Consider the following 23,940-nt stretch of genomic DNA (forward strand, 5'->3'; position numbering starts at 1 on the left):
CCATGAGAGAAACTGCTTCCAGACACAAAGCAGCAGGTGAAGGAGATTAGCCTTATTTCCCAGGGACAGTTTACTTTTGTGCTCAGGAGACTAGGCATCTCCAGGTGCAGGTGCGTGAGAAGTTGCCAATCTCCGCTGGAGGGGGCGGGGATAGGGCGGGCCCCGGAAGGGGGCGGGTCATTGGGTGCTTCCCACGGAGTCTGATTGGCCCGAGCGAGCTCCGCCAGCTCCAGCCACGTTGGACACGGGCAACCCCACTGGGAGGCCCCTCCCGGCCCCACAATGCACTGCGTGGCGCGTCACTCGGAGCGGCGGGTCCCAGAGCGACAGGTACGGCCCGGCCCCTCTTGGGTGTCCGGGATCCCTGACCGGCCGCTAGCGCCGCTCTCGGCTTCCCTCCTCGGCCTCCCCGGTACTTCCCGAGCCGGAACTGAGCGGCGGTGGCCGCGGAGCTTAGAAGGGCGGGTGTGCGGGTCCCTGAGACCTAGGGCTGCCAGCCGCGCGGGCGGCGGTTGCTGTTTGGCAGGCCTGTCCCAGGATGGGCGGACGCAGTAGGGGGTGGCTGACGGGGAGTGCGGGCGCCCCGGGCTGCCAGCGAGCGGACTCACTGTCATAGATGTCAGAAGCACACGGATTCACCCCGGAGAGAAAGCCTGAGGTGGCATTCTTAGTTGTTTTGGGGGGCGGGGTAGCTTGTACCAGTGGCGTACCCTGCGATTTGTGGAGTCTGAAAGGGCGCTGAGGTTGGAGATCGCCCACGTTGGCTCAGGGAAACCCCCTGAGGCCCTGCTTAAAGGTACTTTGCGACAGACACTGTGTGGCAGGAAAGAGACCTGAGTAATTGGCTCCACAAGTGGGGATCTCCAGAGGAGGCCAAGCTGTAGCTTGCACGAATCTCTCTCAGTAAAAGCAGCTTAAGACTTGATTGTCTGGTTCTTAGTTTCCGGGATCAGCATCACCTGGAGCAGGTGGAACTCTTCAGAACCAGGCCCTGCTGTGCTTAATTTTGGGCAGAGTCAGTGTCTGTGGGCCACGCTAGACGTGATGGAATTCCAGCTGATGAACAGAACAAACATTTTTAAAAAACGAATCAATTCCTTGTTACTGGTACCCACTCGTTTGCCAACACTGTGAGAAGTTAGGCGACATCTTAAACATTACTTAGAACTTATGGTGTGTAGAGGTCAGAACTGAACCTGACACCCGTGACCATGTTCAAAGTTATTGAGGCGTCAGGTTTTTCCCACTTACGACAATCATGCCAGTTTAGTAACTTTATTTTTAGAGACTGCTTAAAGTTTAAGTATGTTTTAGGTTGATGTAAGAAAAGAAACTCCTGTTAGAGAGATACTTGTGACCTTCCTCTCCGAGTAGATAAGCAGTTAGGGTATGTTTAGAGATAATGTTTTATGGAGTTGTTAGAATCAGACTCCCTACTTAACTCATCTAGAAGTTGAACAAATGCCTTAAGCTTTTGGGACTTGTATTTCCTCCAAAGCAAAATGAAGCTAATACCTAACCTCAGAGGTTTCTGGAAGGCTCAAATGAGGTGCATGAAATGCTTGGTCTGTAGAGTGTAGGCAACCTGTCAGTAGTAAGGATAGCAGAATACTTGAAATAGAACTTTTAGTAGATTGCAGGCAGTGCCCGGTGCTTTTCATGAGCATAGGACATAGAGGCTGTTAGTGATCTTAAAAAGAGCCTCATGAGATAGGGTCATAGCGTTAGGAAGGTTGAGAACCATTGACCTAAGGTATTGGTTCTCTCATTCCCACCTTGTTTGAGACAGGGTCTCTTGTTCACTGCTGTATATACCAGGCTAGCTGGCCTCAGACCTTCTGGAGATTCTTCTGTTTCCAACTCCTGTCTTCCTGTAGGAGCCCTCAGGGAGTATAGGTGTTTATGCATATAGTCATGTCTCGATTTTTCATGTGTCTGGAAGCCAAACTCGTGCCATCAGATGGCTTGCTCTGCAAATGTTACCCACTCAGCAATCTCCACAGCTTGTAAATGTTATTTTCAAAAGCTTGTTTGGGGACTGGAGTGGATCAGTGGTTAAGAGTACTTGTAGTTCTTGCAGAAGACGCCAGTACCTGTGTAGCTGCTTACAACCATCTGTAACTCCAGTTTTCAACATACCAATGCTCTCTCTGTTTTCCAAGGGCACCAGGCATGTACATAGTGCACATACACACATGTAAACACTCAGGTACATAAAATAAAAAATATTGTTTTTTGGTTTTACGAGACAGGGTTTCTCTGTATTGTTTTGGAGGCTGTCGGTCCAGCCCGGCCTCGAACTCACAGTGATCTGCCTGCCTCTGCCTCCCAAGTGCTGGGATTAAAGGCGTACGCCACCACCGCTCAGCAAAATAAAAAATATTTTTAAGAAGCTTGTCAAAATATCTTGTCATTTTAATTAATACTCTGATTAATACTAATTTAGAAAGTTTTATAAATGCCTGCCAGCTTTAGCCTTGATTTTTATTTAATCTACATTTTTCATTTTGTCTTAGGTCTTCTGTGGGTTGAAATGTCTATGATTTTATCTGCCTCTGTCATTCGTGTCAGGGATGGACTGCCACTGTCTGCATCTACTGATTATGAACAGAGCACAGGAATGCAGGAATGCAGAAAGTACTTTAAAATGCTCTCAAGGAAACTTGCTCAACTTCCTGATAGATGTACACTGAAAACTGGACATTATAACATCAAGTAAGATCTCAGTTTGTTTTATTAGTTACTTGCCTAGAGGTTGTCATTTTAATGAGATCTAAGTGGTTGCAATAGAAATGCATATTTTATTAACTCAGGAGAACTTGCAAAGTCAACAGTTATGTTCTGAATTTACACTAACTAGTAGTCATGATGCTATCAACCTTTTTTGCAGACTCTCTGGATTTGAAGACTTTATATTATTTTTGAAGATAGTGCTTCCTATGAATTGCTTGATACGTATTAGAGTTTTTACATGCTCAAGTTTGTAGCAGGCAGGTTGTATGGAAAATGCTAAGAAGTAAAGCTTTTCCTACAGGGAGGGCAAATTATCCATCTGTCTATTCTTTAAGACTGGGTGATAGGATAAAGTGGTGATTGAGTCCTTCAAGAAGAATGATATTTGAACAGAAACTTGAAAAATGAAAATAAGGCAGCTATATAAAGGGGCCTATGAATGAGGAGTAAGGCTATACTTGGCCCTGATAGGCTTTAGGAATGTGAAGGAAAAAGAAAAGCTAAGAATCATATGTAGATTTTTGGCTTTAGAAATTGCATGCATAATGGGATTAAAATGAGAAGACTGGAGAGGTTAATTGCATTTCATTGGTAAGAGTTCTGTTTGGACATGTTAAATCTAAGATGCCCATTAGCCATCCAAGGGGTACAGTCAACTGGATGTGTGAGCCTGAAGCTTAGCAAAGAGGACATTTGGGGGATTTAAATTTGGAAGTTCGTTTATGATTTGTAACAAATGAGATCATTTTGTACAGCATCCATATGAAACAGTTAAGGAACAGTTAACTTTGGGAGTCCATGATGCTAATTATGAACATAAAAAGAAGCTAGATGACAAGATCCATGTAAGGTATATAAAAGCTCTATTATTAAGATAAGACATTCTGTTTTGAAGAGTTAAAATTCACCTAAGTCAGGACAGGGTATCACATCCCAAGTGTAGGGAAGGGAGGCAGAAGAAGCAGTATATATGTACTACATGGTAGGTGTGTTAAGTTGTTTGACTTGGTGCTAGCGGATGAAGATTTGAAGAAGGCTATGAGACAAATTTCATAACTAGTGGGACCAGATCCTGGATTGCCCTGAAAGTTCAAATTGAGGGAATTTATTTTGATACAGTAGGTTACAGGTTTGCAGAAAGTCACTTGATTAAAAAACAAGCAAAGGGAGTGGGAAGCGGCACATGTCTTCACTCCCTACACCCAGGAAGCAGAGGCAAGCAGATCTGTAAGTTCCAGGCCAGCAAGGACTACATAGTAATACTGTCTAAAAACAAACAAATGAAACCCCCCAAAAAACAACAAAACAAAACCTAAGACCATGGGACATGGAGTAAAACAGGAAGTTTGAGAGAGAGAAGTTCCGTTGTGAAGTAGGAAAATAAGTGTACAATGAGAAAATGCCAAATGGAAGGAATGGTCAAGGCCGCTGAGTGGGAATAGTAGAGATGAAGCCTTAGAAGTGAACAGAATGGTAGTGTCCTCAGAAATGAGCAGCCCTGGGAGAAGGGTTGTTTAGGATGTGAGGAGGGGAGGAGAGATGGAGAGATGATGAAGTCCTATGTGTGTTTTTGTTTTTTGTTTTATTGAGACAGGGTTTCATAGTGTAGTCCTGGCTAACCTTGAACTCACTCTGTAGACAGCCTGGCCTGGAACTCAGAGATCTGACTTTGCCTCCCCAGTGCTGGGATTAAAGGTATGCACCACTATACCTGGTTTTCATGAGATCTTTCCAGTTGAGATGATCTAGTGGAAAGGATGATGGGGGATTTTAGAACCATTCACATAGATACAGTGCAAATTTGAGGGCAGAAATGCCCACTGACTTTAGAGAGTGCTAGAATAGAACTTTAAAGAATGTCCACAATTACTTGGATTGCTTAGTAACTGTAAAATAATAGGATGTTACATTTAATTGGAGTTTTGAGGATTTACCAAGAAAACAACATATTGATGATAGTGGTTAAATTGTATCTAAGATGGTGTTTGAGCCTGCTTCTACTTAGGGTGAAGACAAGAACTTAAAACCTTGAAGCATTCAGGTAGCAGGCTTTTTAAAGCAGTCTGTCATTCTCAGTTCCATTTGTTGTCAGGTAGTGGGATAGAAATGTTAAAGTTATTGGAGATTGGATTGAAGTATATGTTAATATTGATAACTACCTGGCATTAAAAAACAAATTTTTTGGTTTTTGTCTTGCTGTATTTTCTTAAAAGCAATATAAATGCACTAAATTTTTACTATGTCCCAATTCTATTTAATTATGAATTTTAGATATTTTTTTTGGTTTTTCGAGACAGGGTTTCTCTGTGTTGTTTTGGAGCCTGTCCTGGAACCTGCTCTGTAGACCAGGGTGGTCTCGAACTCACAGAGATCAGCCTGCCTCTGCCTCCCAAGTGCTGGGATTAAAGGCGTGTGCCACCAACACCCGGCCAGCCGAATTTTAGATTTTATATCATTTATTTTAACCCTATCTTCTACACAAAGGATTTGGGGCAATTTTCATATACATTAATTCAGGAGGATAAATGAAGAAATCCAACGAGAAGGAGTAGATTTAGGAGAATAAAAAACAGAGGTACCATTTTCTGGAGATGCAAACACATAGCACATGCATTTATTAGAACAGACCTGTAAGTGCTGTTCTTAATTTCTTTGTGTCCAAGGCAAGATGGGAGAGTCAGTCAGTAGACAATCACAGATTGTTTTCCTGTCCCTGAGAAGTAATTCCCATAAAAGGGGCAGCATTTGGCTAGCATTCCTCCAGTAGCCATAGTAGTGAGCTTTTTGCAATTTTTTTCTTATATTCCTTGGTGTGAAATTTATTTTTTTAGATTGGTTCACTGATTAGTTGAACTTTAGCTTTAAAAATTACTTTTAGCCAGGCAATGGTGGCACATGCCTTTAATCCCAGTACTTGGGAAGCAGAGGATGTGGATATCTGTGAGTTGGAGACCAGCCTGGTCTACAAAGTGAGTTCCAGGATAGCCAGGGCTGTTACACAGAGAAACCTGTCTTGAAAAACCAAAAAGAAAAAAATCAAAAATTGCTTTTGTATTTTCTTTTGTGAATATGTGTGCACATACATGGTTTCTACACTGCTGCACACCATGGCATTTACCATATTTATAGGTCAGAGTACAACTGTTGAGAGCTGGCTCTCTGCTTCCACCATGTGTGTTTCAGAGATCCAACTCAGGTCATCAGGCTTGGAGGCAACTAAGTGCTTTTACCTGCTGGACCATCTTGCCAGTGTAGGTGGACTTTTCTTTCCCACCTACCAGTGCTCAAATAACCACACAGAGGCTTACTAATTATAAATGCTTGGCCAAAAGCTTAGGCTTGTTTCTTAGCTTGCTCTTATAACTTTAATTAATCTATTTCTGTTAACCTACGTGCTTCCCTGAGGCTCATTTACCTTATGTATGTACTTCCCGTCCTGCTTGCTCTGTGTCTCCTGGTGTCTTCTCCTGACTCTGCCCTTCTTCTCCCCAGAATTCTCTTTGCTCCCAAAATCCTGTCTCACAGTGACATATATTCACAGAATAAAGGAATATTCTACATGCAAGCACATGATTTTGTTTTTCAGACAGCATCTTATTGTGTGCCTTAGCTGGCTTTAAATTTGTGATGAGCCTCCTGACTCTGCCTCACGAGTGCTAGAATTACAGGCTCACACACTGTGCCTAGCAAAACAAAATGTTTTAAGATAGAGCTTAGGAGTGGAATAAGTCAATAGGGGTCCAATCTGGTGTGATCCAAGAATGTGGTTCATATATATGTAAATGTATAAATTACATAACTTTTATAACTAGCCATAAAAGCCATCTCTGCATGTTGTTTTTGTAGTTAAGCTTTTTAAAAGGGCTGGGGAACAGAACTTTAAGCTGTAATTCCAGAAAAGAACCTGATTTCATGTATTTTTCCTCATTAATCAGAGATCTTATTAGTTGGTTTCTAGGCTGTTAGGGTGTTCACAGTATGTGGCAGCAAACTCAGTCTGATACAAATTGGCAATTTATTTGTATTACTTAAAATTTTTACTTTTTATGACCTTTTTTTTTTCTCCCTGCCATGTGTTAGATGAAACTTAAGGGCTCTGCAGTAGTAACATCATGGCACACAGCCTGAAGTTGCATCAGGCTATCTTTCTTTGTCCTGGTATCCATGTTTCTTTCAAAGCCCAGCTTATAGACTGCTTGTTTTGAGTTACCGTCTTTCTCATTGCTAGCATTTCATTTTTCAAATGATCTCACTGCCTTCACAGGTTACATGTAGAATTTGTTTGACTGCTGTTTTTCACAATTTAAATATTAAATTTCCTAATTTCTCTCTGTAATTGGGTTGTAACTCATTGAGGTAATTGACTCATCATAGCCTAACCTATTTTAAATATATATTTATTTGTAATTGAATGTGTGTGGGGAAGGTGCTGCATATATGTGGATTTGTACACATGTGAGTGCAGGTACTGTTGGAGTCCTGAAGAGGGAGCCAGATCCATGGGGGTTGGAGTTTCAGGCTGTAATGAAATATAATGTAATGGGTGCTTGGAACAGAACTCAGACTCTCTGCAAGTAGTACATGCTCCTAACCATAGAGCCACTTCTGCAGCCCAGCCTAACCTATTTTAATTCTTCATATTTTAGTATAATGCTTTTCAAATTAAGTGTCATAGTAACTAAGTTATAATTGTAGGCTAAGCCACTTTGTCCCTCACATTGACGTCTAGGGTGAACTTGCAGAGAAAGACTAGAGTTTGGAGGAGGAAATATAAGACTAGTAATGTTTAAAATTAAGAGAGCTCTTTTAATTTTCTCCCTCTCTGTATGGGGGAACGATGGGTTTTCTGTGACTGCAGTGGCCTGAAGGCCATTTTGCTGGTAAAGCACATTCCTCAGAGTAGGGCTTGCATTAGTGTGGTGCCTTGCACGTGTCATAGATAGCAGCAGCCCTGTTTGCTTCCCGTTGCTGTGATAAATACCGTGATCAGAAACAACTTGGGGAGAAAAAGGTTCATTTGCCTCACACTTTCTGATCACAGTCCATTATTAGGGAAACCAGGGCAGGAACTCCAGCAGGAGCAGAGGCAAGAACCAGAAGGAGTACAGCTTGCTGGCTTCTCCCGGGATCACAGTGTTCTTTTTCATATGGCTCGGGTCATATGCTTAGGGATGGCTATTCTGATGAAGGCAACTCCTCAGTTGAGGTTCCCTCTTCCCAGGTGTGTCAAGTTGACAGTGATACTAACTATGACAGATATTTTAGGAATTTGCCATGTTCCCAACCATGGAAATAAGTCCGTTTTCTCCAAAAGGGTTGTTTAGCTTTGAAGAAACCTTATTGGTTGGTCTTGTTGATGTAGCAGAGCAGTGAAGAGAGTGAGAGTATCCAGTTGTGTAATTTTGCATTCCACAGTGATATTATAGTGATATATCTATGGTGACATATAGGAACTGTTGTTTCATAAATTAAAGGATAAACTTCCCTCATGCTATAATAAATTTCTGATGAATATACTAACCTTATTACTTTAAAAATGGCTAAAGCAATCATTATGAAAATTAAATTTTGTCCTGTGAGGCCTTAAAACTCTATGGCTGTCTTTGGAGTTAAAATATCAAATTGTGTCTGTGAGATCTCTTTTAATTTTGAGACATTGATCTTATAAAAAGGCAAATATCCTGTGGGGGCCAGTTTTTCCCACCCTGAATTTTAATGGAACAGTGTAATTCCTTAGTTCTTTCACTGGAGTTCACTTGAGTCAGTGAGGGTTCAGGCCTTCTAAGTCTCTCTTTGCCTGTTTTTGTTCTTGTCCCTAAACTACTTTCAACTAAAAATTCTATTTTAGGCCTCCTGTCTGTTAGTTTCAGTCAGCAGCATGGCTTTCCTTTCATTTTTGGGTCATATTTTCTGATTATAGGAGTGGTAGCTTGAACAAGTATTCACCACTTGCAATTAGGGGGCACTTAATGTTATCACTGACTTTGAAGAGGCTCGGTGCATGTCTGGTAAGTGGACTGCTTCTCTATTTGTACACAGTCTCACAACTCACATCAGTTCAAACAAAAGCAAAATGTGTTGTGAGAGCTGGGTTGTCAGGCGCTGCCCTCAGGATTCCTCTTCTGCCGATTTTCTGTTCTCTATTGGGAGACTGGGAAACACTTAGCAGTTGTAAGCTTGTTTAGTGGAGCTGAGCACCTGCCTCCCTTGAAGTCAAGAGCAGGACTTTCTAGACTAGTCATTGTGGTTAGAAAGGAGGCATACTCACAGTAGGCTTGCTCACACTCATTTCCTTACACGTGACTTAACCAAGGCTGTATATATAATATGGTAGGCTGGAAGTCTTCCCTTTAGGGAAGGAAAGAAGGGTTGCCGGTAGATAGCTATTAACAGTATAGCACTTTACCAGTGAGACAAGTGAGAGTTCTGTCAGAAAGAAATTCCCCTCAAGTATAAAGCCAATGAACCTAAGTAGAGCGGGACCACAGCCTTGCCTTTTGACTTCATGATCTCTGATAAGAGCTATTCCCTTTCCCTTATTCCTTTTGTGACCAGGTTAAAAAAAAGAGTAAATGAAGAACTACTTTTTTCTTTACTGTTGAAAGATCAAGAGCCCACATCATTGTCTCATCAAGTTTAAAGATTAGGAGTGTGGTAGGAAGTATTTTATTTGGCAGGGAATTGTAAAGCTACCAGGCCACTGGAGAGGATACAGCTAGTACAACCTACCTCCCTGTTTGCCTTACTGTTAGCATCACATTACTTTTGTGCTCTTTATCATGGCAAATGTGGAGCTTTCAGCACCATGTATGTTGAATAAACTCATGATCTGGATTAGGAAGCAAATTACTTTTCTATTATAGTTTCTGTGGGAAAATGATATTTGGAACTCTGACATGTGATCACACTGGGCTCCTTAAAATTCTCAAAGACTCAGCCGGGCGGTGGTGGCGCATGCCTTTAATCCCAGCACTCGGGAGGCAGAGGCAGGTGGATCTCAGTGAGTTCAAGGCCAGGCTGGACTGACAGCCTCCAAAACAATACAGAGAAACCCTGTCTCGTAAAAACCAAAAAAAAAAAAAAAAAATTTCTCAAAGACTCCTTTATCTTTCTAAGTTGATGTTACCTGGTATACTGCATATGAATAAACATTTTTATATTTAATGAGGCTTAAAGGATGAAATGGGTCTTTTATTCATGGACTGTTTTAATTCATAATTTGACTCTTCCTCCTTAGTGAATAATTGAAAGGTAGCCTTTGTGAGAGAAGGATAAGTGAATAAATATGAAGATCTTGGTACAGTGCTGTATGTGACAGACCCTCAATTCTCTTTCCATTTTGTCCCACTGATGGCAGTCTTTTGTTTTTAATTTATTTTGTATTAGACATATTTATAGGAAAACAGGTAGGCTTACTTTCATAGTGTCAAATCTTTTAACTTACTATTTTAGTAAAATTTTTGTGGAAGGTTCTATTTCAAAAGTACTTTTTTTTGTTAATAGTTAGCAACTTTAACAGAGAGTACATGCTATGGAGAACTTTTTTGCACCCAGGAAAGCTATTAATGGGCGGTATGACTATGAAGGATAAGCAGAATTTCTATGTATGATATAAAATTAATCATTATGTCATTTTAAAAGTTTGCTATATATTTTGTCATCTGGCATGCTATGCTCTCTCTCTCTCTCTCTCTCTCTCTGTGTGTGTGTGTGTGTGTGTGTGTGTGTGTGTGTGTGTAAGTAATCATTTCAAGTAAATCTTTGGTAATTGTATTTTGTAAATTCTTGACAGTCAAGGACCTTGTTTTTGACACTAAGCATTTTTTAAGCAATCTATTTTTATGTGCATTGGTTTTTTTCTTTTTCTTTTTTTGTTGTGTGTTTGGGTTGTTTGTTTGTTTGAGGCAGGGTTTCTCTGTGTAATTTTGGAGCCTGTCCTGCAACTAGCTCTTGTAGACCAGGCTGCTGTCCTTGAACACACAGAGATCCACTTGCTTTTGCCTCCCAAGTGCCAGGATTAAAGGTATGTGCCACCACCACCCAGCCGCATTGGTGTTTTTCTTGCATGTATATCTGTGTGAGGGTAATAGGTCCCTTGGAATTGGAGTTACAGACAGTTGTGAGCTGCCATGTGAGCGCTGGGAATTGAACCCAGGTCCTCTGGAAGAGCAGTCAGTGCTCTTAACCACTTTGCCCATCTCTCCAGCCCTCGGCATTAAATATTTTATAGTAACAGGTTAGACTACAGGTATCCTGTGATCTGTTGAGAGGAACATCATTGTTTTTACTATGTATTTATTTAGTGCAACAGTCCAGAATTATTTTGATAATGCCAGTATTTAATTGGTTGTATGTAAAGTTTCTTTGATACATTATATATTAAATTAGATGTCAGGAAAAGTTTTGTGTCCAAAACCACTTACTCATTTTGTTGAACTTTAGGAGTCACTTATGGTGACATACTCTAGAATTAGCTTTTTAATAAGGTTATTAGAAAGGGTGGAAGCCTTGTCTAGAAGGCCTCTTTGTGCATAGGCACCCTCAGTGGACTGAGGGTGTAACTGAAGCTCTAGGATTGGTCCTCAGCACCACGTAAACCAGGTACTCAAGGAGGTGGAGGCAGGAAGATAGTCGGTCAAAGTCATTTTCAGCTACATAAGAGATAGCTTGGAATATAGTAGAACCTGTCTAAAAACAAGACAAAAACAAAACAAAAAACCCATTATGCTTAGAGAGACTATATCAATTGGCAGTGCAAGCATGCATATGTAATAACAATGATAAAGGAACGGAGACTTCACTACAGATTTGGGAAGCCATCTGTTGATACTCATTGCACAGTACCACACCTTCACCATCACCTTAAATGGCATCTGAGAACATCCCTAGCTTCTGCATATATTGAAGATAAATTGACCTGAAACAGACAGTGACTGGAGAATAGGTGAAGTACTTTTTCTGTGTTTTAGCCAGTGACTCATTGAGATTTTGCTTTGTGTAGATGCTACTGGGCTGTAAGCAAGTGAATTATGCCTATTTGGCAGTCCTTTATTTGTTCATTTTTGGAGCACCTATTCTATACTAGACCCTATTCTAGGAGCTAAGAATACAGTGGTAGGCAATACAGATACCATCCATGACCTCAAAGAGTACAGTTGTTAGTGAAAAAGACATTATAGAATGCAAACATATAAATGTCCACTTGCAGCTTGAGCTAGTTCATGATTAATAACAGCTGCTATCTTATAACCATGAGGTTAAGATCACTTTAGAGCAGTGGTTCTCAACCTTCCTAATGCTTCAACCCTTTAATACAGTTCCTTATGTTCTGGTGACCCCCAACCATAAAATTATTTTCATTGCTACTTCATAACTGTAATTTTGCTAGTGTTATGAATTATAATGTAAATATCTGACATTAAGGATATCTGATATGTAACCCCCCCAAATGAGTCATGACCTACAAGTTGAGAATCACTGCTTTAGATCATGCACTCTTCAAAGGCCTTTAAGAACAAGTAGATGAGTGGGCTTTAGCCAAGTCAGGATTGGAGCACATGGAGATTGGAGAGGACAGTGTTCTGAAACTTCTCAGGATGGGGGTGACAGCTGGGAGTAAGTGGGCACACTTGAAACTCTGAAACAGGCCTCTGTGGGATGCAGAGAGGGAAGAAGAGAGTTGCAGAAGATGAAGTTGAAAAATTGGAAGGGCTTCCTGGCATGGGGATAACCATATTTTGCAAGTTCTGAAGTCCTTAAGTCTCCTGAGAAAAAAAATAAACAAACAAACAAAAAAACAAAAAATTATTCAGTGTGGAAGCTGGTGTGTTATAAAAAGGTTACAGGCTCTAGAATAAACTGTTTATTCCTGTTCTTGGTTGTGGTGCTGGGTATCAAACATAGGGCTTTAGGTAGGTTAGATAAGTACTCTTCCCAGGCACACCATCTCTGTGTATTAATAGTGTGGCCTTGGGTAGGTTACTTGAACTCTCTGAGGTCCTTTATGTGCAAACCTTTTATTGTGAGGATGAATTAAAAATTTATGCAAAAGATTCAGCAGTGGTCCCAGTTCCACCTAGTAAATGTACATGCTGTTGTTACTGTTGCTACTCTTACCTTCCTCAAGGCATAGTGTCTATATATAAAACATGAACTAAGTAAGATGGTTGTGCACAGACAGCATCCTTGTAGTAATGGTAGACTTTTTCAAAAGTCGTCTTTAGTGAGATGGTAAGAATCTCTGTCTGACCCAACATTAACTGAAAAGGCTATTATTATTCTTATTACGAATGTAAATTAGCATACACTGTTATGAAGCTGTTTTTTTTCAGAGAAAGAATTATAAGGCTAAATTTAAAATGAAAGTCAAATGAAGAATGTTTTATAGCCTTTTCAGAGAGCATCATACAAGTAGATGACTTACTGAAAATGCTAGCATATAATGTTAAAAAAATAGGGTTTTCTGTATTTCTCACTCAATCTTCCAGTAAAATTTAACACAAACAAGATTTGTGATAAATTACGAGGTAGGCATCTGTAGCTTAATGAGCTGTTAATGTAGAAGTACAGCAAAACCAGGACATAAAACAGAAAAATGTGATCAAAAATCTTCAGTCACATTATTAGACGATAATGAAACAACTGCCTCACTAGTTGAGAGTTCTGAACAGATGGAAACATTACTAATTGTGTCGAAGATACTCAAACTATTGTGGAGTATATTCAAATGAATCATGTTAGTATATTAACTCCAAAAGTTAAAAGAGGCTCTGGGTGCTAGAGAGATGGTTTACCAGTTAAGAGAGCTTGTTGCTACACAACCATGAAGACTAGCATTCAGATTCTAGCACCTACGTAACAAGCCAGGTGTTCTGTTCTTGCTTCAAGAAGGAAGATTTCTGGGGCTTGCTGCCTTCCAGTCTAGCTGAAAAATGCAATCCTTGGGTTCAGTGAAAGACCCTGTCTCAAAGAAATAGATGGAAATTGATAAAGGAGGGCATTGACACCTTTTGGCCTCTGAGTATTCACAGGGTTGTGTACTAACACACACACACACACACCACACAAATAAATCTTAAATTCTTTACAGTATTAGGAGAGGAAAAGGTAGTATGGATCAAGCGGGCAGTACAAATTGCTGTGATTAGTAGGATGTAGTACACAAGTGGGAGCTATAACCTAATGTATTGATTTACTGTTCCTGAGCTGGACCAGCTGTGTGGTCAGGACAATAAAAGGATACTTAGGTGACTCATTAAATGGTTAATTTGTATTCCACTCACCACTTATTTATTACTGAAGGAAGGCATGTGCTGTATTTTAGAAAGTTTTATTTCAGTGTAACATGTTTAAATTGGTTTCCATGCTTAAAGTAGAAGTTTTAAAGCACTTTTAGCATATTATTTAGAAACAATTTCAAGCTTACAAAAATTATATGAATAAGAAAAGTCCTAATATGTGTTTCCATACTCCTCTTTGTGACATTTTCCTACCTATGCGTTTTTCTGTTTTTATTTTTTCCGAATCATTTGGGGGAAACTTTCTCCTTCCTCCCTACCCTGCCTGTATACTGGAGAACAAATCCAATACTTGTTCTTGCTAGGAAAATGCTCTACCACTGAGCTACATACCCAGCCCAGGCCTTCTTAACAATTCCAAAGTATATTTTCTAAGATTGGAAATAGGTTTTTACTTAACTGCATACCATAATAAGCTATAGTAAATTTAATATTGCTACTGTAATATACTGCCTGCTTTTTTGTCATTTAATCATAGAAATATTCATTATAGCAGCTCAGTCCTCTCTGCCCAGGATCCAGACTAGGGATTATCACATTTAGTTGGCATGACTTTTTAGACTTCTTTGATTGGGAACATTTTTATAATCTTTATTTCTTTTTTGCAGTATTGAAGGTTTTTTGTTTGTTGTTAAGGAATATACCTCCCTATTCAGAAATGGGAGTGTTGGCTCTTTTGATGTTTCTTTACTATTAGATTCAGGTTATAAATCCCAAGTGGGAATACTGACAAGTGTCGTCTTTTCTTAGGATGTCACTTGAGGAGATGCAAGCTGTCCACCTGTCCCTCATTACTGATATTAGAATGCCTTGGTCAACATGTTCTCTGGTTGCTACTATGTGATTTTTCTCTTACACTAATAAACAGTCTATTGGAAAACATCTTAAAGCATCTTAAAGTTCCCAATTTGTGAGTCAAGACCCCTGATGGGGGGTGGCCAAGCAATCCTTTTGCAGGGGTCACCTAAGACCATCAGAAACACATATTTACATTACGATTCATAACAGTAGCAAAATTACATTTATGAGGTAGCAGTGAAAATAATTTTATGGTTGGAGGTCACTACAACACGAGGAACTGTATTAAAGGGTCACAGCATTAGGAAGGTTGAGAACAAGGCCATACAAATATGTTGGTGTACCTCAAAATTTCCTCCTGGGGGATTTAGTATTCATGATCATTTTGCCTGATTTAATATTCATGATCGTTTTGCCTGATCCAGTTTTTATTATGATGACTCTAAAATGGTGGCTTTTTTTTTCTGATTCCAGTACTTACCTCCTCCAGTGAGGCAGTTCTCAGCATTTTGCTATAAATCATGTTCCTTTCTCTCTCTTTTATGTATTTGTCATTGCTATGAATGAAAAAAATTCCTGCTTTCCCTCTAATGATACATATGATTTCTTTCCCCCTCAATGTTGTGATGTAAAAGATTTGACTCTTGGTTCAATGATGATTTCAAGAGATCCAGTGACTACCCTGATGGTCACCTGGTGCATGCTAAGTTCTGTGTGTTTCCAGGGTTAGTGTCCACAAGATTTTTCTGAGCAGCTCTTGACTTGAGTGTATAGTTTCCACCTGATTTTGTGAAGGGTTGGCCTTTAAGCTACTTGGATGCTTGTTCTTTCCCTTGCTTTCTGCTCTGTGATGACTAGCTGAACTTCTAGATGTATAGTGTATCTACCTTTCTTACACATCCACAACTTTAGATAGTATTATATCTTGGTTCCTTTAACGTTGTTGCTGGAATATGTAATAAATGTTAATGTCTTCATTGCTACTGTAGCAGCAGTTTATGGTATATAGAACCAGTCTTGTGAAGCAACAAATTACCTTGATTTAATTTGAAATTTTAAAACCAATGTTTTTTACACTGTAGTTTTATTAGCTCTCTGGGAGTGAGCTACATGATGTTGTGCACTGAAAATTACCCAAATGTTCTGGCCTTCTCTTTCCTGGATGAGCTTCAGAAGGAGTTCATTACTACTTATAACATGATGAAGACAAATACTGCTGTCAGACCATACTGTTTCATTGAATTTGGTAAGGGCCTGGTTTTGTTTTGTTTTGTTCTTTTTTCTGTACTCTTTATTATCCTGTCTCCAGTCAAACAGTTTATCATCTACTATTAGGGAGTAGGGAAAAAAACTTCTGCAACCTTGATTTTGATAGAATAATTGACAAAAGATCTATAGTTCTTAATTTGGATGACTATTAGGAAAAATGTGTTTGAGCTCTGAAGGAGATTGTGATTATTAGTGCAAAGAACAAACCCCAGAGGACAGATTCTCAATGAGAAGTATATAAGCCATAGACTCCGTTTAGTGTTTATGTGCTAATCTTTTATAGTCTGCTTAATGTAAAACAGGGGTTGGCAAATACTTGCTGGAAAAGATCAGAGAGTACGTATTTCAGGTTTTAAGGGCCTTCTAGTCTCTGCCACAACTACTCAGCTCTGATATTGCAGCTTGAAAGCAGCCACAGACAATACATAAATGAATGAGAATAGTTATTGTCTAATAAAACTTTATTTACAAAAACAGCAGTTCAGATTTGGCCTATGGGCGGTAGTTTGCTCAACCAGAAAATCTGGTCAAATATGGATTTTTTACATAGAAAGAGGGAAAATATTAAAAATAAAATTCTGCTTGGAAGATATTTAGGAAATTTCTTTTATTGTTTCCACTAAACTTATTCTTCAGAACATACTATAGAATGGTGTAAAAAAATAAGAAAACAGATTTATAAAAATATTGCTTATAGTGTAATTTATATGTAATTACAGCTAATAACAGATTGAATATTTTATGAGATAAGGAAATAAAGATTAAGGCATTGGTTGACAATAAAAGTTGTATTCTTTTTGTTTCTGTAATTCCTTGAAGTCTATATTTAGTTATGGTAATGTCATTCTAGAGTTTAACATTTAGAGTGTAGAACTGTTGACTCCATTATATGGCGACCTGCTAAGTATGATATTGGAAATCCCTTCACAAATTGAATAGTTTTGAATAACAAACTTTATAAAATTTATACCCATAAACATCACACTCTCAAATGATTTAATTAACAAATGACTACAAGGAAATTTATTTTTTATTTTACATAGATAACTTCATTCAGAGGACCAAGCAGCGATATAATAATCCCAGGTCTCTTTCAACAAAAATAAATCTGTCTGACATGCAGATGGAAATCAAGCTGAGGCCCCCTTATCAAATCCCAATGTGTGAACTGGGATCGGCCAATGGAGTCACATCTGCATTTTCTGCTGACTGTAAAGGTGCTGGTAAGATTTCTTCTGGTGAGTTCTGGGTCTTAATTATTTTTATTAACTTAAAAAAATAACAGAGGAACTCTTGAAAATGAATTGTTTTATTCTAGTGTTTTAAATCAGTTACATGGAAGAATATGGAAGTTCAAAGCAACCCGTTTTCCTAGTTGTTATAAAATAGGCTACTAAAGATGTGACTATTCTTGGAATTACTTCCAAATGACAATCTCAGGAGGTTTCTTTGCTAAGAAAACATTTAATTTCCTTGTAAAATTTTTTTCTAGAAATTTTTGTAGGCCTGAAAAGTACGTTATACTATATCAATAGGCTATATTTCGTATTAAAGTCTTGACTATAAATAGCAGAAACTGCAAAAAATTGTGGTTATCTACTCAGATCTCCCCTCCCACAGAAAGTGCACAGGGCTTAACAGTTGGGCCAGGATGAAACTTTTTCTTAAAATGGAGGCCTCACTATTTCATAAAAGTATAGTATGCCATTGCTGGGCTACTTCTTAAAAATTTCCTTGTGGGTTAAGCCAATGTCTATTTCCATATTAATGCCTACTAGTATATCTAGGTTCTGTCACCTCCTCCAGCTGAAGCAGAAGGCAGTTCCATTCTTCCTATGTTTCTAGCATGATTTTTTCATGTAAAGCATCTTCAGTTTAAGACTCTTCTGTCATTTTGATGCCTTCCCTATAATTTGTTTTAGTTTGTTAGTATTCTTTAAATCTGATGTTTCACATATGGTTTGATTATGCAAATATGGGAGAAAGGGAAACTATTTCACTTAAATAATTCAGTCACTAAACTAGTAAATAAGGACAAGAAGTGAAATGGTATTAGAATTGCAAAAGGAATGGATAATTAATTCTATTTGTGTGTGACTTTTTCTGTAGAAAGTCCTAAGGCTATCTCTAGAAAACTATTAGAACAAGTGCAGGGTTTCAGAGAGACCACATGACACAACATCAGTGTCTAAGACCATTACACTGTACACCAGCAGTAAAAAAATGTGAAAATGATATGGGAATCCCATATATTGAAAAATCAGCAAAATAGTTTGAAAGAAGTTAAGACAAAAATTAATGGAAAGAGGATCCACATTTATGGACAATCTTATTAAGATGGCTGTCTTCCTGGAGACTCTCAGCTCTTGTTTATTAAATAGAAATTGACAAGTTGATTCTAAATTACATGTAGAAATGTAAGGAATATATATATGCAAAATAATCTTGGAAAAGCTGAAAGACTAAAACTTGCAAACGTACTTCTGAGCTACAATAACTCATATGGAGTGGTTCTACTTCAGGATAGTAGAATTGAGAGCACAGAAGTAAATCCTTTCAGTGTGGTCAGTTCATTCTTGACAGTGATTCTAAGACAGTGGTGGACGATCATTCAGTGTTGGAACAGCCAAGTATCCACATGTAAAAGAATGAAGTTAGATCTCTGCATAGCCATAAGCACAAAAATGAACTCAATTCAAAGCCCTAATTTTACCAGTTATATACTCAAAACTCTTTGTAGAAAACATGGAGTGCTAGGGCTGAAGAGACGACTCAGTGGTTAAGAGCACTGGCTGTTCCACCAAAGGACACAGGCTCAATTCCCAGCACCCGGATGGCAACTCACACCTGTCTGTAACTCCAGTTCCAGGGCTTCTAACACCCTTACACAGTCATACATGCAGGCAAAACATCAATGCACATAAGATAAAAATAAATTATATATGAAAAAATCACAGTTAAAAAATGCAAAGTATGCAAGATGGAATTTGTCAAATTAAAACTTACTCTTCCATGAACACAGAATGAAAAGGCAATCCACAGAAGGAGAGAAAATATTTACAAATCATATGTACATAAAAGATTAGTCCAAAATATTTAACTAATTTTTAATTCAATAGTAATGAAACAATCCAGTATACATAAACAGAAAAGATTTGAATATGCTTTTTTTTCTCCTCTTCTTCCTTCTCCTCCTCCCCCTTCTCCTCTTCTTCTTGGTACAAAACCAATCAAAGTGGGGCTGAGAGGTGGCTCAGCATTTAAGAGTACTGGCACACTTACAGAAGACCTGGTTCTGATTCCCAACAGCCATGGGGCGGCTCACAGACATTTGTAATTCTAGAATCCAGTGGATCTGATGCCCTTTTCTGACCTCCTTGGGAACTAGGCATGTAAATGACAAACATGCAGGCAAAACACCCACACACTTCAACTCCATTTAAAGTGGTATTCAAATTGCAAGGGAAGAAATAGATAAGTAATTCTATTTGTATCTATTTAATACACATTTGAAAGGCTCTAGCAGACTTATTTAAAAGACAGCCCCACAAAAGATACAGAATCTGAGCGAAGGACAGAGCATCCACACCTTTCTGTTGATGATTTAACTGCATTGTTCATATGACTGCAAATTGTTCTCTGGGAAATTTTTAGTTGTTAAGCAAATCTTTCATCTCTATGATAAATTCTGCATGGTCATGATATGTTGTGCTTTTTATATGCGATCAGGTCCAAATTTGCTAACATTTTGTTGATATTCTATGTGTCTTACTGAGGGAATTGATTTCTAGATTTTCTTTTTTGTTTGTGCTTAGTTTGACTATATGGACAAAGCCCACCTGAGAAAATACATTGGGAAGTGTTCTCACATTTATGTTTTTTGAAAGTGTGTCCTGTAGGACCCAGTGATGAAACCTCAAATCCTTTGTCTGGGGAGGATTTAAATCACTTTCTTCACCAGGGCTGGGGCTACTCAGCTTGTCTGCTTTATCCTAGTGAGCATTTGCAGCTTTTTTTTTTTTTAAAGGAATCTGTTCATTTTTTTCAGGTTACAGATTTTTGATGTATAATCCATAGTTCTTTATCCCTTTATTTTCCATAGAATTATAGTCATGCCAATCATGTCATCTTTCTTATTCCTGATATTGGTAAATTTTTTGCTATTTTCTCCTAAAATATAAAAATTAATTACTTTTATTGATTTCTTTAAAAAAGAATCAGCATTTTACTTTCATTGATGTTTTATTTTCTATTTTATTGACATGTTCTGCTTATTGCTTCCCATTTTCTGCTTACCTTGGGTTTCTGTTCTTTCTTTTTCTGAGATTTGGAGCAATTTATTTGAGGTCTTCTTTTCTAATCCAAGCCCTTGCTGCTACTTATCTCATTCTCAGTATTACTTTAGCTACATCCTAAATATTTTAACATCACATTTTTATTTTCCTTTTGGCTTCTCTTTTGATTCCTGAATTATTTAGAAATGTACTGTGTAGTTTTACTTAGGCATTTTCATGTGTCTATTGAGTTTTAATTTAATTCCATTGTGTTCAGAGGGCAAACTTTACTTGACTGACATACTTTAAAATTTATTGAGATATGATTTATTCCTAAGAAAATAGTCTGTGTTACTCATTCTTTCTGCTTAAAGTGCACGCTCAATTGTTAGTGGTATATTCTGCAAGTGTTACTTAGATCAAGATGGCTGATATTGTTGAAGTCTGTTGTGTATTTTCTGATTTGCTGTCTGCTTCAACCATCCTATGAGAAATGGGTATTGTATATCTTTCTCATTTTAGGATAACCAGTTTTCGTATTTTGTATTTTTTAAGATTTATTACTTTATCATGTGTATGAGTATTTTGCCTGTATGTGTGTCTGTGCACCATGTGCATACTTGTTACCCACAGAGGAGAGCATTGGATCCCCAAGAATTGGAGTTATATGAATGGTTGTGAACCTCCATGTGAGTGCTGGGACCTGAACCTGCCATACTTTGCAAGAACAACAAGTGCTCTTAACTACTAAGCCATCTCTCCAATCCCCTGTATTATGTATTTTCAGCTTGTGATTTGATGTATTGGTTCCTTTATCATTTTGAAATTCTTTGCACCTACGAATATATTATACTTTGAAATCTTTTTTAAAATATATTTTTTATTTAAATTAGAAACAAGCTTGCTTCACGTGTCAATCCCAGCTCCCTCTTCCTCCCCTCCTCCCTTGCCCCTCCACCAGCCATCCAGCCCCCCCACCCAATCCCCACACTGTTCCCCAGGGAGGGTGAGGCCCTCCATGGGGGATCTCTAGAGTCTGTCATTTCATCCAGGGCAGGGCTTAGGCCCTCCCTCATGTGTCCAGGCTGAGAGAGCATTCCTCCATGTGGAATGGGCTCCCAAAGTTCATTCATATGCCATGGTAAATATTTATCTACTACCCAAGGCCCCAGAGATTGCTGAGGCCTCCTCACTGACACCACATTCAGGTGGTCTGGAGCAGTCCCCTGCTGGCCTCTCAGCCATCAGTCTGGGGTTCAAGAGCTCCCCCCTTGACAGGTTAGCTGTCTCTGTGGATTTCACCAGCATGGTCTTGATCCCTTTGCTCATCACTCCTCCCTCTCTGTCACTGGGTTCCAGGAGTTCAGTTCAGTATTTAGCTGTGGGTATCTGTCTCTGTTTTCATCAGTCACTGGATGAAGGTTTGGCAGTGGGATTGAAATCTTTATAATACAGATACTACATTAAAAATTTGTATCAATATTCCATCTGTTGTCCTTTTTCTTCTTTGTGTCCTCATGTTTAAGTGGTGTTTTAATGTCCGTTTAGTGGAAGCCCTAAAGGTCTAGTGAGGAGCAATCAGGTACTTGAAGGGAATTAGAATCTCTGACTTGTATTTGAAGCAGCCTGCACCCAGCAGGATATCCATCACCGTGGTGCAGCCATCATTTTCTACAGTGACTGGTGGCATGTACATTGCTCTTTGTTTTGACATTTGTTGTGCTCCCCCTTTTATTGTTTATTAAATAATTGATAAATTTGAGAAGCACATTTTCAGGAAACGCTATACTGTTAGTTTTCTTTCTACCTATGTACTTACCCCGTAGCCTCTGGTCTACCTGGATGAGAGCATCCTGAAGGCCACTGGAATACCTGGGAGTTGGGTTTATAAATGTCACAGAGAAGAAATACCTTAATAATGTCTACTTTTAAAACTGGTCTTGTGGGTTAACAAGCCAGCCTGGTGAACTGTGTAGGATCATCATTTAACCGGTAATGATTCTAAATGTTTTTGTAATTCCTCGTAGTCTTAGACAAGCTTTAAATGATGGTATTAACTTATGAGCTCAGGTCATATCTTATGGCTTGCTCAGAACACACTAGTTGAGTGTTATTGCTGGTGGCTGAAACTTATTTTCTTTAAATAACTACCCAGCATTGGTTCCTTGTGCTTCTAGCAATCTGTGTAATTGTCCTCTAGAGGCAAACTATTCATATATATGGGACTTTCTTGCTTTTAGGGTGGTAAAGGTCTTTTTCCCTTAATGTCAGTGCAGCTGAGGGTGGGTGATTTGGCAATATTTAACTAGCATGTTACTTGTAGTTATGGGTGAGGGTTATTAGGTTTTGTTTTAGTGGATCTTGTTTAATACAATCCATTAGTTCTTATGCCTAGTTAGCCAAAAAAAAAACTTTAGTTTTTAAGTAAGTATAGAATAATACTCAGTTGAGTAGTTGTCCTCTTTCTCCTCTTCCTCTTCCTCCTCCTCCTCCTCTTCAGGTAGAATTCATAGAGGCATGTTGCCTGGTGTTACATCTCTATTACTATTTTTCTCACAGCAAGCTAATTGAAGGAACATGCCACCAACATGCCTCTCCTGGCAGCAGAGCTCTCACTGCAAGCCCACCTAGGATTCTGGCTACCTCTTCCACTTTTGGGATTGCTGTGGCATTTTAGAGCTTGCCAAGGCGATGAATGGGTGGCTAGAGGGATTTCCCCCAAACCTCAAGGCAAAAGTGTTGTGTTTTGTTTTGTTGCAAGACCCTTCTCCCTTTTAGGGGCTTCTACCTTTAAAACGTTTAATGTTACTAGTGCTGGCCACCAGCATGATAGACAATGAGCAGGTGAAGAGGCAGTACTGAAGTGTTCCAAACCAAACAGGCTTTTGAATATATTGCTGTGGTTTGCAGAGATAGCTGAGGAAGTATCAAGGAAATGTCGTTTTCATTACTGCTGCCTTAGAATAGAACCAGTGTCTCTTTGGACTTTATAATTGTTCCTATTTTATTTTTCTTATTTTTTGGTTTTTACGAGACAGGGTTTCTCTGTATTGTTTCGGAGGCTATCGGTCCAGCCCAGCCTCGAACTCACAGAGATCCGCCTGCCTCTGCCTCCCAAGTGCTGGGATTAAAGGCGTGCGCCACCACCACCCGGCCCTATTTTATTTTTACTTAATCAAATAAACTGTTTTTTTTTCCCATGGGGATGGGGAAATAAAATGTTTTTGGGTTTTTTGTTTTGTTTTGTTTTTTCCAGACAGGGTTTCTTTATGGCTTTGGAGGCTGTCCTGGAACTAGTTCTTATAGACCAGTCTGGTCTCGAACTCACAGAGATCCACTTTCCTCTGCCTCCCGAGTGCTGGGACTAAAGGTGTGTGCCACCACCGCCAAGCTTAAAATGGTGTTTTATTGTTGTCATTTGGTTGCATCCTTTAAAAAATCCAATTTTATAATCCTTAATTTAAAAAAAATAGATATTTAAATCATTTAGTTAATGTCATTATTGAAACCGTCGGGTTTCAATTTACCATTTTGACTGCTTTCTTTTTTATTTACCTTTATTTTTATTT

General features: G+C 38.9%; 1 protein-coding gene across 3 annotated transcripts in view; it reads left to right on the forward strand.

The window, feature by feature from the left end:
• Positions 1-231: 231 nt before the first annotated feature.
• Positions 232-23,940, forward strand: part of Sec22a (SEC22 homolog A, vesicle trafficking protein) — a 51,192-nt gene continuing 27,483 nt past the window's right edge. Inside the window, exons 1-4 of one of the 3 annotated variants that reach the window (XM_005071524.4) lie at positions 232-330; positions 2,517-2,715; positions 15,911-16,074; positions 17,141-17,335. In XM_005071524.4, the coding sequence (XP_005071581.1) occupies positions 2,534-2,715; positions 15,911-16,074; positions 17,141-17,335 (541 nt within the window). In that variant the 5' untranslated portion in view covers positions 232-330; positions 2,517-2,533. Of the gene's footprint in view, positions 331-458; positions 659-2,516; positions 2,716-15,910; positions 16,075-17,140; positions 17,336-23,940 lie in introns of those variants that run through there. The other 2 variants (XM_040750864.1, XM_013114428.3) reach the window with 2 other exon arrangements.

This window comes from Mesocricetus auratus, unplaced genomic scaffold (assembly GCF_017639785.1).
Source record: "Mesocricetus auratus isolate SY011 unplaced genomic scaffold, BCM_Maur_2.0 Super-Scaffold_100008, whole genome shotgun sequence".
Taxonomy (NCBI): Eukaryota; Metazoa; Chordata; class Mammalia; order Rodentia; family Cricetidae; genus Mesocricetus; species Mesocricetus auratus.